The following is an 11,955-nucleotide window of genomic DNA, read 5'->3' as shown; positions in this document are numbered from 1 at the left end:
TTTGGTAAACATGGCTGTTCCGGCAAGTAGGGTGTTTTCCAGGTGCACACGATATTTCACGTCAACTTCGCATATTAATCTCACAAGTAAGCGAGTATAGAGCACTTAGATTATGATGTGAAGTATAAGTGAGATATTTGACTTTGACAGACTAGTAGTAGGATGCAAGGGTTACGCTTGACTGGCGATATCGACGATCGCAGGATGTTATAAAACCTACCGTACCGGTACCCTTTATGTAAAGTGATGAGAAATAGGGAGGTGAGTATGGAAGTTAAGAAGTCACTGCATGATGGTATTGTGATCCCTACCCTGACGTATGGAAGCGAGGCGTGGACCTTGCAAGAGGGGAACAAGTCAAGAGTGAGAGCAGTGGAAATGAGTTACTTGAGAGGAGCATGTGGAGTGACGTGGAGGGACAGGTTGACGAATGAAGAAATGAAGGAACGTTGTGGGGTAGATGTGGATATGGTTGAGAAGATTAGGAGAAATACACTGAGGTGGTTTGGACATGTGGAGAGAATGGAGAATGAAAGACTGACTAAGAGGGTGTATGTAGGTGAGGTGGAGGGAGGGAGAGGGAGAGGTGGACCGAGGATGAGGTGGAGGGATGGAGTTGAGAGGTATATGAGGGAGGGGGGGGTGAGTTGGGGGGAGGGTAGTCAAATGGCGGATGACAGAGTGACTTGGAGGTGTTTTGTCTGCGGCCACCCTTTGCGGGATTAGGGCGTCGGGCTATAGATAGATAGATAGATAGAAGTGGAGGGGGGGGACACCTTTAAGTGGTGGCACCAATGTGACTGGAGGGTGGAAGTTCTCGAATATACAAACGCCCCTGTTCCGTCCCTATCCATTTAATCAATGATAGTGAACCGCAGAAGAGGGAAGCTTGGGATGATATTTAGCAGAAGCCACAACTACGTTTATCAGTTACTTACAGTTCACCTTCTGGACGAGGTCTAAATTTTGCTTGTGGGTCCAGCTTCATTACGTTAGCTTCATATGTGGTGGCAGTCAAGCTAATTTCATTAATTTGTAGTTTAACTTTATAATCATAAATTAAGTCCTGGGTACTCCAAACTTTAAATTTTTTGCAGAATGCAAAATGACTTTGAGTCCACTACATACCAGGGTAATACATTTCAATTATTTACAATTCTATTGCAAAATGAATATTTCCATGTATCTAATCTGGATCTTTCCTTATAAATCTTATTATCGCCTCTTGTTGACTGGTCCTCTCACAACTCTAAAATATCCTGCCACACTTGAGGGTTGTATACTCTGCTTAGTATCTTGTGGGTCTCAATCATGTCTTCTCTTGCCCTCCTATATGCTAACATTGGTAATCCTATTTTCCGTATCCTTTCTTCATAGTTCAGACTTTTTCCAAGATGGAACTAATTTGGTTGCTTTCCTCCATACATTTTCTACTGATTCCATATCCTTCACCAATAAGGACACCAGACCTGATTCGCATATTTTAAATGGGGTCTAATCAGAGTTACATATAATAATTAAAAGATTTCTTCTTCTAAAGACACAAATGTTCGCTGAATAAGCCCAACTGTGCAGTTTGCCTAATTTGTCTTCTCTGCAAGATGATCTGAGAAAATGAGCTTATTGTCAGTTATGACCCTAATATCTTTCTTGTAGTTTACTTCAACCATTGATTCACCCATTTTGTACTGAGACAAGAACAGCCACCTCTCTGACCATCTCTTGATAGCATCTAAAGCTTTTTGTAAATCAGTACAATCAGTCTGGTTCCTGGTCTGCATGTACACCTTTGTGTCATCAGCATACAGTATAAATATATTTCCCTACCATTCTGGACTACCTCCAGCACATCATTTAGGCAAAGAACAAACAATAATGGCCCAAGAACTGACCCCAGTTCAACTCCACTCTTACCTTCATAGCACTCTGATTTATACAGGTAACTGTTTACAATGACACATCCAAGTTAAACATGCTTTACTAATGCTTTTCCAAAAGTCCTCTATGTGGCATTCTGTCGAAAGCCTCCATAAAGTCACAATAGGTTATGTCCACTGCTTGACATTAGTAGAGCATCTTAGTCCATAAGAACAGGTAACCCTGAGTGTTTGGAATTAGTCATTTTAATGAACTGTTGTCAAGTGTCCCATCAAAAAATCAGACTGCCTTCTGCCAAAAAGATCATTATTCTTTTTATGTCCCATTAATATATTTCTGACCAATGACTCCAGTAACTTATGCATCACACTACCGGTAGTTAATCTTACTGGTCTGTAGTTCGCAGGATCAGAACAGTTCCCTTGCTTGAATATAGCAGTTATATTTGCAATCTTCCAGTCATATGTCAACTGTCCTCTACTAAATGAATTTCCACAAAATTTTCAGAGGTATGGCTAGTTGCTCATATCCTCCTTAATAATTCTAGGATGTAGCCCATTAGGACCTGGTGATTATTTCTCATCAATATTTTTATGGCCTGTTTTATTTGAGTCAGAGAAAGCTCCATGTGTGACAGTGTTGGTACCTCTCTTGTCAGGCGGTGTTGAATTTCTCCTCCTGGTTCCTCGGTACATACCTCACTAAAATGTTTTGCCAGTACCTCTGCTTTATCTTTGTCTGATTTTGCTTTCTCTTTACTTAATGCATTTACATTTAACTCAGGGTTACTTGTTCTTGTTGTTAACTTTTCTTGAATATACTGTACATCCAAAAAGCTTTTGGATTCTTTCTTACATTTCAAGGTTTTTGAAGTGTTGTATATTCATATTGCAGCATTTGGAAACACTCTCATCAATAACACTTCTATCACCAATGAATAATACAGGAGTTATTCTTTAATGTGCTAATTTATGTGTGCCTACCTCCTGCTGCACCTCACCTCCACCCTCTGTCCTTCTAGCATCCTTCCCCAGAACTCAACAGAACCGGTCAGTGCTCGACTTTTGAATTACAACCAATCAGACCACCCTAACTCTTGTGCTAGAATTCAGTGAGGATTTGAAACCAGTGCAGTCATGGCTCTTGTGCTGCATGTGTTACTGGAACTCATTTCAAAGAGTTAGGGGGTTTTATGAGGACCTGGAGGCAACTTTACAATTTCTCAGGTATGAAATGAATTACTGTAAAAATGTAGGGTTATCTTGGGGGCAAAGGCCACCCAGTCAGTCATCCATGCAAGTGTAATGTAAGGTCTCCCATCTGAATGTTTGGGTCTCAGTTAGGTTGAATGGGATCTGGGTAAGTTAATGCCTGAAATATCATGCCATAAATGCCATAAAACTTATCATTTCATCAGTGAAACTGTACTCTCTCTCTCTCTCTCTCTCTCTCTCTCTCTCATGCTATTTGTTCAGATGAATCACATGTTTGAGAAACTCACTGTGACATTGTGAGGGATCAAAGGAAAAAAAATATTCACTTCACAAAATTATCACTGTTAGGTATCAGGTCAAGCATGCTAAACCAGTATGACAAGTCTTCTTATTGCATAGACTGGTTCCCAGCAGTAGTGGGGCATGTGGTTGTAGCAGTTGTTAGATGTGCTTTAGAGCAGGGGGTGCTAATAATATTTAAGAATGACAAGCAGGTTGTCTTGTGAGACAGCCTTGAAATGTACAACATTCTGACTCAGGCTCATGAAACAAACTTGGCTGTTCTTGAAGAACTGAAAGTTGTCAGTTAGGATATTAGAGGTCTTACCGGGATCAGAATACCAGGTTAGGTACTCACGGTATTTTGTCATGGTCATATGTGATGTTTCATAAAACTGTGTGATGGTCATACATGGTGCTACAGAGGCAACCTACAAGAAAGGGAATATGGTTCAGGGTTTTTATTTTTGTCTGGGACATGAGAACAGCATGTGTTTACTCGTTCTTTGAAGAAGAAAACCATGCTTAGACCATTCAAATTACACCTGTCTTCACTGAATGTTCAGTCTCCGCCTTGCCCCTTTGTCTCCCAGGCTATCCCAACCAGTCTGACATATATCTAAATTCCTCACCGAATTTGTACAAAAAATCTGTAATTTAGCATTCTTACCCAGAAAGCCATATACTCTGCAACAGTGGGTGGTAACCATAGACTGTACAGTTTCCAAATAAAGGGATGATGTGGAGTCTGCTGTAATGCCCTGTTAACTGGGTGGAGAGACACAAGTAGGATGTCCATCCTGGAACCAAACCTCCACAATTTTTCCAACGCCTTGCTGTAGCAAAGTGCTGCTTGCTGCTTAGGAACATCAGTTCACTGCAGGGGCAGTCACTTGCATGTGGCTGATGGGTCTGCTTGGTCAGACAGGGGCCAGAATAGTTCAGGGGTAGCAGTTGCACTTCACAACTGTAGGGTTGGCAGTTCAAGCCCACATTTGGATAGCATATTTCTGGTGTGAGATGTAGCAGTCTCTCCAAGGACTTATCCTTATGGTCCATTGGTCCTAGCTCAGGGGATTCATCCCCCCACCCCTCAGGGTTACTGGTACTCAACAACAACACTGACCATACGTGAGTCTCCGCTTACGTAATGTAGTGCTGTCTATTTCTTCCTTCACCTTTATTATTCTTTTTCTGTGTATGCCCACCTTTTCATGTTTTTCACATCTTTCCTGTGACATTTTATTACTATTCTTTCCCCTTCAGATGGCTTTACATTGAATGACAAGCCTAATGGTTTCCTGTAATCCAGGAAACCATTTACAGTGCTGGGTGGTAACCATATAACCAACCCATACGTGTTCCCCATGTGTCAACAAGTGGGCTTGCTGAAAGTTAGTGCCCCTGCCCGTAAAACAACTGCCGGTAACTCAGACAAACGGCCATCCCTTACGGGATTATGGTGTCTGGCTGTAGGTAGATAGATAGAAGAGTTCCAGCTTCATGCACTGCCCACCACCATCCCAGTCAGTACCATTTGCTCCTTTCAGCCCACCCCATTCATTTTCTGCATTCACTTCCAGTATCTCAGATCAACGCTATGACATACCTACTGGTTGACTTGCAACCCGCAAATTGCCTCACCACCATCCCAACCCATTTTACCAACCTCTTTCCTCCAGGGTTGGCACTGATTAAATCAAATTGATGTACGGTAATCATGTGATTAATTATTGATTTTTTGGCAAAAAAAAAAAAAAAAAGATTTTTTATTTATTTATTTATTTTTTTACTTTTTTATTTTTTTATATAAAAGTTAACAAAAATAAAATCTGAAGGTTTATAAAAGTTATGTATAACTTTGTGTTGGCATTCTTTTATTCAGATACTTAAGCATTAAGTTACCAGATTCTGGAGATGGTGCCATAAGAAATTGCTACATGGTATGACAGAAAAAATATTTTTACATATGTGTAACTAAGTATTAAAATTATTTGTACATCTGAAATAATGAGCCATAAATCAAAAACCAAAGCCATAAAACTAGGTAGGCTATGCTTGGTCATTTAAGGCCATGTCATAATAATATCAGCGAAAGATTTTTCTGTGTGGTAATATAATCAGCTTTGGAATATGCTGCCCTGATTACCACTGGCAACTCAGCCTTAACCCCTTAAACGCGGATCGTCTCGTTTGCGACGCTCGGCAAAAAGGACATTACGGCGGAGTGTCGCATTTGCGATTCTAGTAAATTTTGAATAACCGCGGGCAAGCAGGCTCCAGCTGGTATTGTCTATCAGTACCACCACCCTCTAGCTACAACTAGCATACTTTACCTTTGTACTACTGACCTCAGTTGTTGCCAAGTATCGCGTTTTCCCCCCGTCCCCCCTCCCCACCACGGCCCGGCCAGCCTGGCTGTGATACATGGCAGCGCTCTGAGCGCTCAAAACTGTAAATCTGCGCTCTCCTCTCACAAGCAGATTATGCTACTAGGAAACGCTTGTTTCCCCAGTTGTAACACTAGCTTTTTTTCTCACGGTTTGCCCCTGTTTAGCGTCAGTTTACTGCAGGCTTTCAAAGTGACATTATGGCGAGTTCTAGCTCTTCCGAGTCAGTGCAAGCGGCCAACAGGAACGAGAATAAAGTGGCGGGCGTAAGGCAGAATAAAAAGCACGCCGTGGTGATCTTTTGGGAAGTAATATGATTGAAAATAATGTAGTATACATGTTTTTAGCTGTGAAAATGGAAATGTTTGTTGAGTGACGGGAAGACCGCCGCCACAGTGCATGTCGGCCGTACGCTCCATTGATTTTAGCCTTATTTTCAGTGCTTATTGTACAAATACGGATTCCTAATTACCTTTACGTTGTAGTATAAAGTTTACTGTGACAGAATGAGGCTGTGGTAGAGGGGAAACCAGGTTGCTGGAGGTGTGAAAGTGAAGATTTGGTTACCCAACTTTGCAAGTCTCCACAAGTCCTTGGGTAGTCCACGAAGGCTCAACACCTATCTCTGGAGAAAGCTGAATGTAAGTACTATCTGCCATACCAAGTATAATGTTCTAGGGTTAATCTCTGATTTTTGGCGAATATTTTCCTACAGGTACTCAGACCGCGATACAACCCCACCACTCGGGGGGGAATGACTGTTCACAGCCGCGTTTAAGGGGTTAACCAATAGTATACAGACAAGACTTGAACAGGTATGTACAGTGGGCTCGCACAGTGCGCGAGAGATTGGGCGGTCCACGACCTCGCGCACTGGGAATTCGCGTACTAGGAATACATAATCTTATGGGAATAATTACATATGGGCGGTACCCCCTCATACCTGGACATTTTTTGGCCCTTAGAGACATAATAAAGGTCATATGTTTCGGACATTGTACTAAAGCTATAGCTACAATAACAAAAATATGGGTAGTCACCTTAACAGCAATAGACAACAGGCCTGATGACCTTAAATAACAGGGGTTCTGAGGCGCGGCAACACTTACAGCGCCGCACTCCCCACCGCACCTCCCACTGCACCAACACTTCCCTCCACAGACTCCTCTTGATCACCTTCCCCAGGAGCATCAAAGTCATTCACTTCGGCCATAAACCCTTCAAAGTCCAATGCAGACACTTCTGACATTGCATCCTCTTCATCCTGAACAGGAACAGGAGCAGATGATGTCGCTTGTTCCGCAATTTCACCAACTTGAGCCAACTGTGTGTAGCTTGTTATGAGCGTCTGTCTTCTGTTTATTTCTTCCATGTGCCTGTCTGTGTAGAAACGGAAGAGTTTGTCGATACCAACCAGAAGTTCCTCCGTTCTTAGGTTGCTCACTTCCTGTTCCTTCACCTCTTCCTTGAGCTTATCCACGGCAGCAAGGATCTTGCTAATGTTTGACATACACAGCTCAGTCCTGCCTTCCATCACGCTAGGTTGCACAACTTGACTCTGTCTGGTGTCGGGCTCTGCGTCAGCCTCGTCTATCCATTGCAACACTTCCTCGGGAGGCTGTTCCTCAGTAGCAGTGTGCACTTCTCGTATGTCCGCCAATGTAATGTCCTCGAAACCTGGTACAGCTTGTGCTGCTGTCAATGTTGCTGCCTCAGCCTCGGCCACTGGTTGAATGGCTGTCTCCTGGGTGATGCATAAGTGAGGCACGAGCATTCGCCACGCATGGTTCACCGTTGCAGGTGTAATCTGGTGCCAGGCTTGAAGGAGAAATTCAACTGCGTCCTTCACCGTAAAGTTACGCCAAAATGCCTCAACAGTCATGGCATCTGTGTGCAGGTCGGGATACAGGTGCTGGTGGAGATGGAACGGGAGCAGATTGCTCATCAAGGTCTTCATCGTGATCTTCTTGTAGGGCATGAAGCTCTTGTGTGTCGGTCTTCCTGCGTAGGTAGTCGTACACTTGCTTATGGTAGAAATTCTTCACTGTGGCAATTAGTTCTTGATCCAGTGGCTACACTAGTGACGTCGTGCGGGGCGGCAGAAACACAACACGACAATCCTTGTGAAGATCTTCAAGGTAAGGAGGGTGACTTGGCGCGTTATCAAGCACAAGGAGCATCTTAAATGGAAGGCCCAGTTCCCGACACTTGGCCCTTGCATCAGGGACACACCGCCTCGTTAACCAGTCTGCCATAATGTTCCCGGTCATCCAACCATTTGCGGACTTGTACCAATACACGCCACTTGCATCCATGTTCGTGAGGTTTTTGTAGCACCTTAGGTGTGAAGCTGTGTGTACAACAACTGGCCTCATCTTGTGGCTCCCAGACAGTTTTACAGCGAACATTATCATCATCTTACACTTCTGGAGCTTGCGACCAGGGGCTCGTTTCTGTCTTTTAGCGATGTAAGTTGATTTTGGCATGGCCTTGTAATATAACGACGTTTCATCGATGTTGTAGATCTGGTCCTTGGTGTACTGTCCCTATTCAGTAATCGCTCGAAATATCGCAGGATAGTCTCTCGCGGCCAGCTCATCGGCAGAGGCACATTCACCAGACACTTTCACGTAACGGAGTTCCTTGCGCTTGAGAAAACGGTCCAGCCATCCAACTGATGCCCTGAAAGGTTTTTCCACTTTTAACCTGCGAGATGCAGCTTTGTAAAAGAGCTGGGCTTGGTTCCGAATAAATCTTCCATTGAGTGGAACACCTTCCTTTTCTTTACGCATTATGAAGGTGGCAAGATAGCGCTCCATTAGTATCATAGCACAATTTCCCACCCGCGAACGGCCGTCTAGGTCAGAGGCACCGTACATCTTCACTACAGCCTTTATGGCTTCACGGTTCTTCCACACAGTTCTCACTGTAGATTCAGCCAGTCCCAGGGTTCTCCCGATAGCCGTGTTTCCTTGACCCTCCTCCTTCATCTTAATGATCTTTAACTTGGTGGTGTGCGTCAGAAGTTTCTTAACTCTTGGGGTTGGAGCCATGGTGCGGCGAAGTACAGGCAGCACAAAAAACACCACACGTTGTACACGACAGGTTAGCTGTAGAGAGCGGATCCGCACAGTGCACGAGCCAGGACTGTTATGGCACGCCCACTCCCTTGTACCCCAAGCTGCGCAGTAGAATCCCCAGGAATTTCTCGCATCAACATGACGACACGTGACGCGCTGTGTGAGGGGTGGTCGCGCACTAGTAGAAAATGGCATTTTTGAACCACTCCTTGCCTCTGCCTCGCGTTCTGTGCGGTAAACTCACACATTGAAGGGTTTTTTGTTATGATTTTTGGTCACTCGCGCACAATGCGAATCGCGCATTGCGATGATGCACACTGTGCGAGCCTACTGTATCTGGATTCTGCACAGTAGCTTTCAGCCTGAACCGTCAGTGGATAGACAGGACATGAAGTTACCAGTATTCAGTGTACTGCTTTTGAAATATTAGCCGTATAATAAGCAGTAAAATCAAATAAATAAAAAAATCAAATGAATCAAGTAAAAAAAAAATCAAATCACCAACCCAGCTTTCCACACACCTGATTCATTTCTAGTCTGATGTGAGCAGTGACTACAGTAGCCTATTTGGATATCTGTATTTTGAAAATCATTGGATTTTTTATAGGTCTTATTGTTTTGACACATGGCTTCATTGCAGTGATGTGAATTGATCTGTACTGGCCTGTAAGGATCATATGGACCAGAGGTGACCTGAAAGGACCTGAAATAGGCCTAAATTCATATGTCTGAATCTGAACGATACTTAAGTAAATTAGATAATCTCCTAGATTGATGTGAATGGAGTTGAAGTTGCCTAAATGGACCAAATTGAACCTAAACTGACACGCACGGGCCCGAAGTGATTTGATCGAGCCCAGTGACCTGAAAGGCCCCATGTCTAACTATCTATCTATCTATCTATTGCCAGACGTCTAAGTCCTGTACAGGGTAGCCATAAACAAATCGCCTCCATGTTGCCCTGTCCCCCACCATTTCATTGTCCTGCTCCCAGCTCACACACCCCTCTCTCATATGCCTCTCCACTCCATCCCTCCATCTCATCCTCGGCCTCCCCCTCCCTCTTCCCCTCACTCATATACACTCTCCTCATCAGTCTCTCACTCTCCATCCTCTCCACATGGCCAAACCACCTCAGTGTGTTCCTCCTAACGCTTCCTATCACATCCACATCCACACCACAACGCTTCTTTATATTCTCATTTGTCAGCCAGTTTCTCCATGTGACTCCACAGGCTCCTCTTAAGTAACTCATTTCCACTGCTCTCACTCTTGACTTGTGTCCTTACAACAACTTCCAAGCTTCACTTCCATATGTTAGAGTTGATATCACAATACTATCTTGTAGTAACTTTTTCACTTCCATGCCCACTTCCCTGTTTCTTATCACTGCTTTCAAGGAACCAGCAGCCTTTCTTCCCTGTTGCACCCTTTCAAGCACTTCACCCTCCAAACTTCCATCCTTACTCATCACACTCCCCAAGTACTTAAATGCATTCATATTTTCCATTTCCTCACCATCCAGCCTCACTGTACATTCACTGACTTCATCTCTCTCAAAGACCATCACTTTACTCTTCCCTACATTCACCTTTAGATTCTGTTTCTTACACACTCTCCCAAACTCATCCACCAAGCCTTGCAGCTCCCTTTCATCTTCACTCAACAACACAGTATCATCTGCAAACAACAATACAGGGAGTTTCCAAACACTACTCTCTCTCACTAGGGCCACTCCAACATCCACTGCCTTAACTTATATCTCTTTTATTACCCCATCCATGTCCAGATTGAACAATCATGGAGATATGACACATCCCTGTTTCAACCCAACCTTCAAAGAGAAAAATTCACTCAGTTCACCATCCACATGCACTGCAGCCTTAACACCATCATACATACTCTTCACAGCATTCAGCAACTTCCCATCTACTCTGTATATTCTTAATACTTTCCACAATCCTTGTCTATCCACCCTGTCATATGCTTTCTCCAAATCCATGAAGGCCGCATACAACTTCTTTTCCTTCTCTAGAAACTTTTCCACTAACGATCTAAGAATGAATATCTGATCTACACAACCTCTTCCCTTCCTAAAGCCTCCCTGTTCATCTCCAACTAATTCCTCTGTTATTTCCCTAATTCTGTCAATAAGTATCCTACCATACACTTTTCATATTACACTGAGAAGACAAATGACCCTGTGATTACCACACACTTCTTTTTCCCCTTTTCCTTTGTATAAGGGAATAGTTATACCTGACTTCCAATCCTCCGGGACTCTACCTTCCTCCCAGGCCAATCTGCATATCTTCCACATCCATTCTACTACTATCTCTCCCCCATGCTTCAGGATTTCACCACACACTTTGTCAATTCCTGGGACTTTCCCCAATTTGACTTCTTCATTGCGTCCACAACTTCTGTCCTACTGATTTCTTCCTGTCTTCTCACCTCACTCCTTCTCCCAGCCAATCCTGTGCCACTTATATTCGCATTACTTCCATTCAGTAAATGAAATGCCTGAGTTATGAGAGGGAACTGATAATAACTCTGGTAATACAGGTTCAGCTGTATGGAAAAGTTTTGGTATTTTGCAACACATCTCTGACCGGACTTATTCAGTATTCAGTACTATTTATTTGTCCGACAGGATGTCTATGTACAGAAAACAACCACAGTGGGCGCTGGCAGATTGTGGGGGCCGCCTGTGTGACCCGACCTCCAATCATGTGTCCTCCCATGAGCACAGTGGAGCAGCAGTACTCAGAGGTAGGTTAGACTGTCATCATACCATATGGAACAGTTATTGTGGCTCCAGGTGTATTGGATGTAATCCTGGGGGACTACAGGAACCGGTCAATGCAGGTGGGCAGAGATCTTTTGTTGAAGTTATTTCGAAAGCTTTTCTGTGTTGTGTGTGTGAGATAGGTGAGATAGAGTGTTGTGGTTTGAGGTGTGTCATTACAGTGAGAGCATAATTGAGGCACTCCCTGCAGAAGTGAGGTAAGTGACCTGGAGGTCGAAACTGAGTTATCACTTGCACCAATCTGGAATTGGTGTATAGAGTCTCTCTGTATAAAAATTTTCCTCGAAATGGAACCAGAAAGGCCT

At 43.7% G+C, this 11,955-nt stretch overlaps 1 protein-coding gene across 1 annotated transcript in view; it reads left to right on the top strand.

Moving 5' to 3' along the window:
- mRpL46 (mitochondrial ribosomal protein L46) overlaps positions 1–11,955 on the top strand; it is a 45,105-nt gene continuing 33,150 nt past the window's right edge. The window contains exons 1-2 of the mRNA XM_080287079.1: positions 1–86; positions 11,495–11,613. Coding sequence (XP_080143205.1) covers positions 11–86; positions 11,495–11,613 — 195 coding nt within the window. The 5' untranslated portion in view covers positions 1–10. The remainder of the gene's footprint in view (positions 87–11,494; positions 11,614–11,955) is intronic.

Source organism: Coenobita brevimanus, chromosome 116, assembly GCF_032717465.1.
Source record: "Coenobita brevimanus isolate Jiangsu-jjx chromosome 116, ASM3271746v2, whole genome shotgun sequence".
NCBI lineage: Eukaryota > Metazoa > Arthropoda > Malacostraca > Decapoda > Coenobitidae > Coenobita > Coenobita brevimanus.
This window is presented reverse-complemented; position numbering and strand designations above follow the sequence as displayed.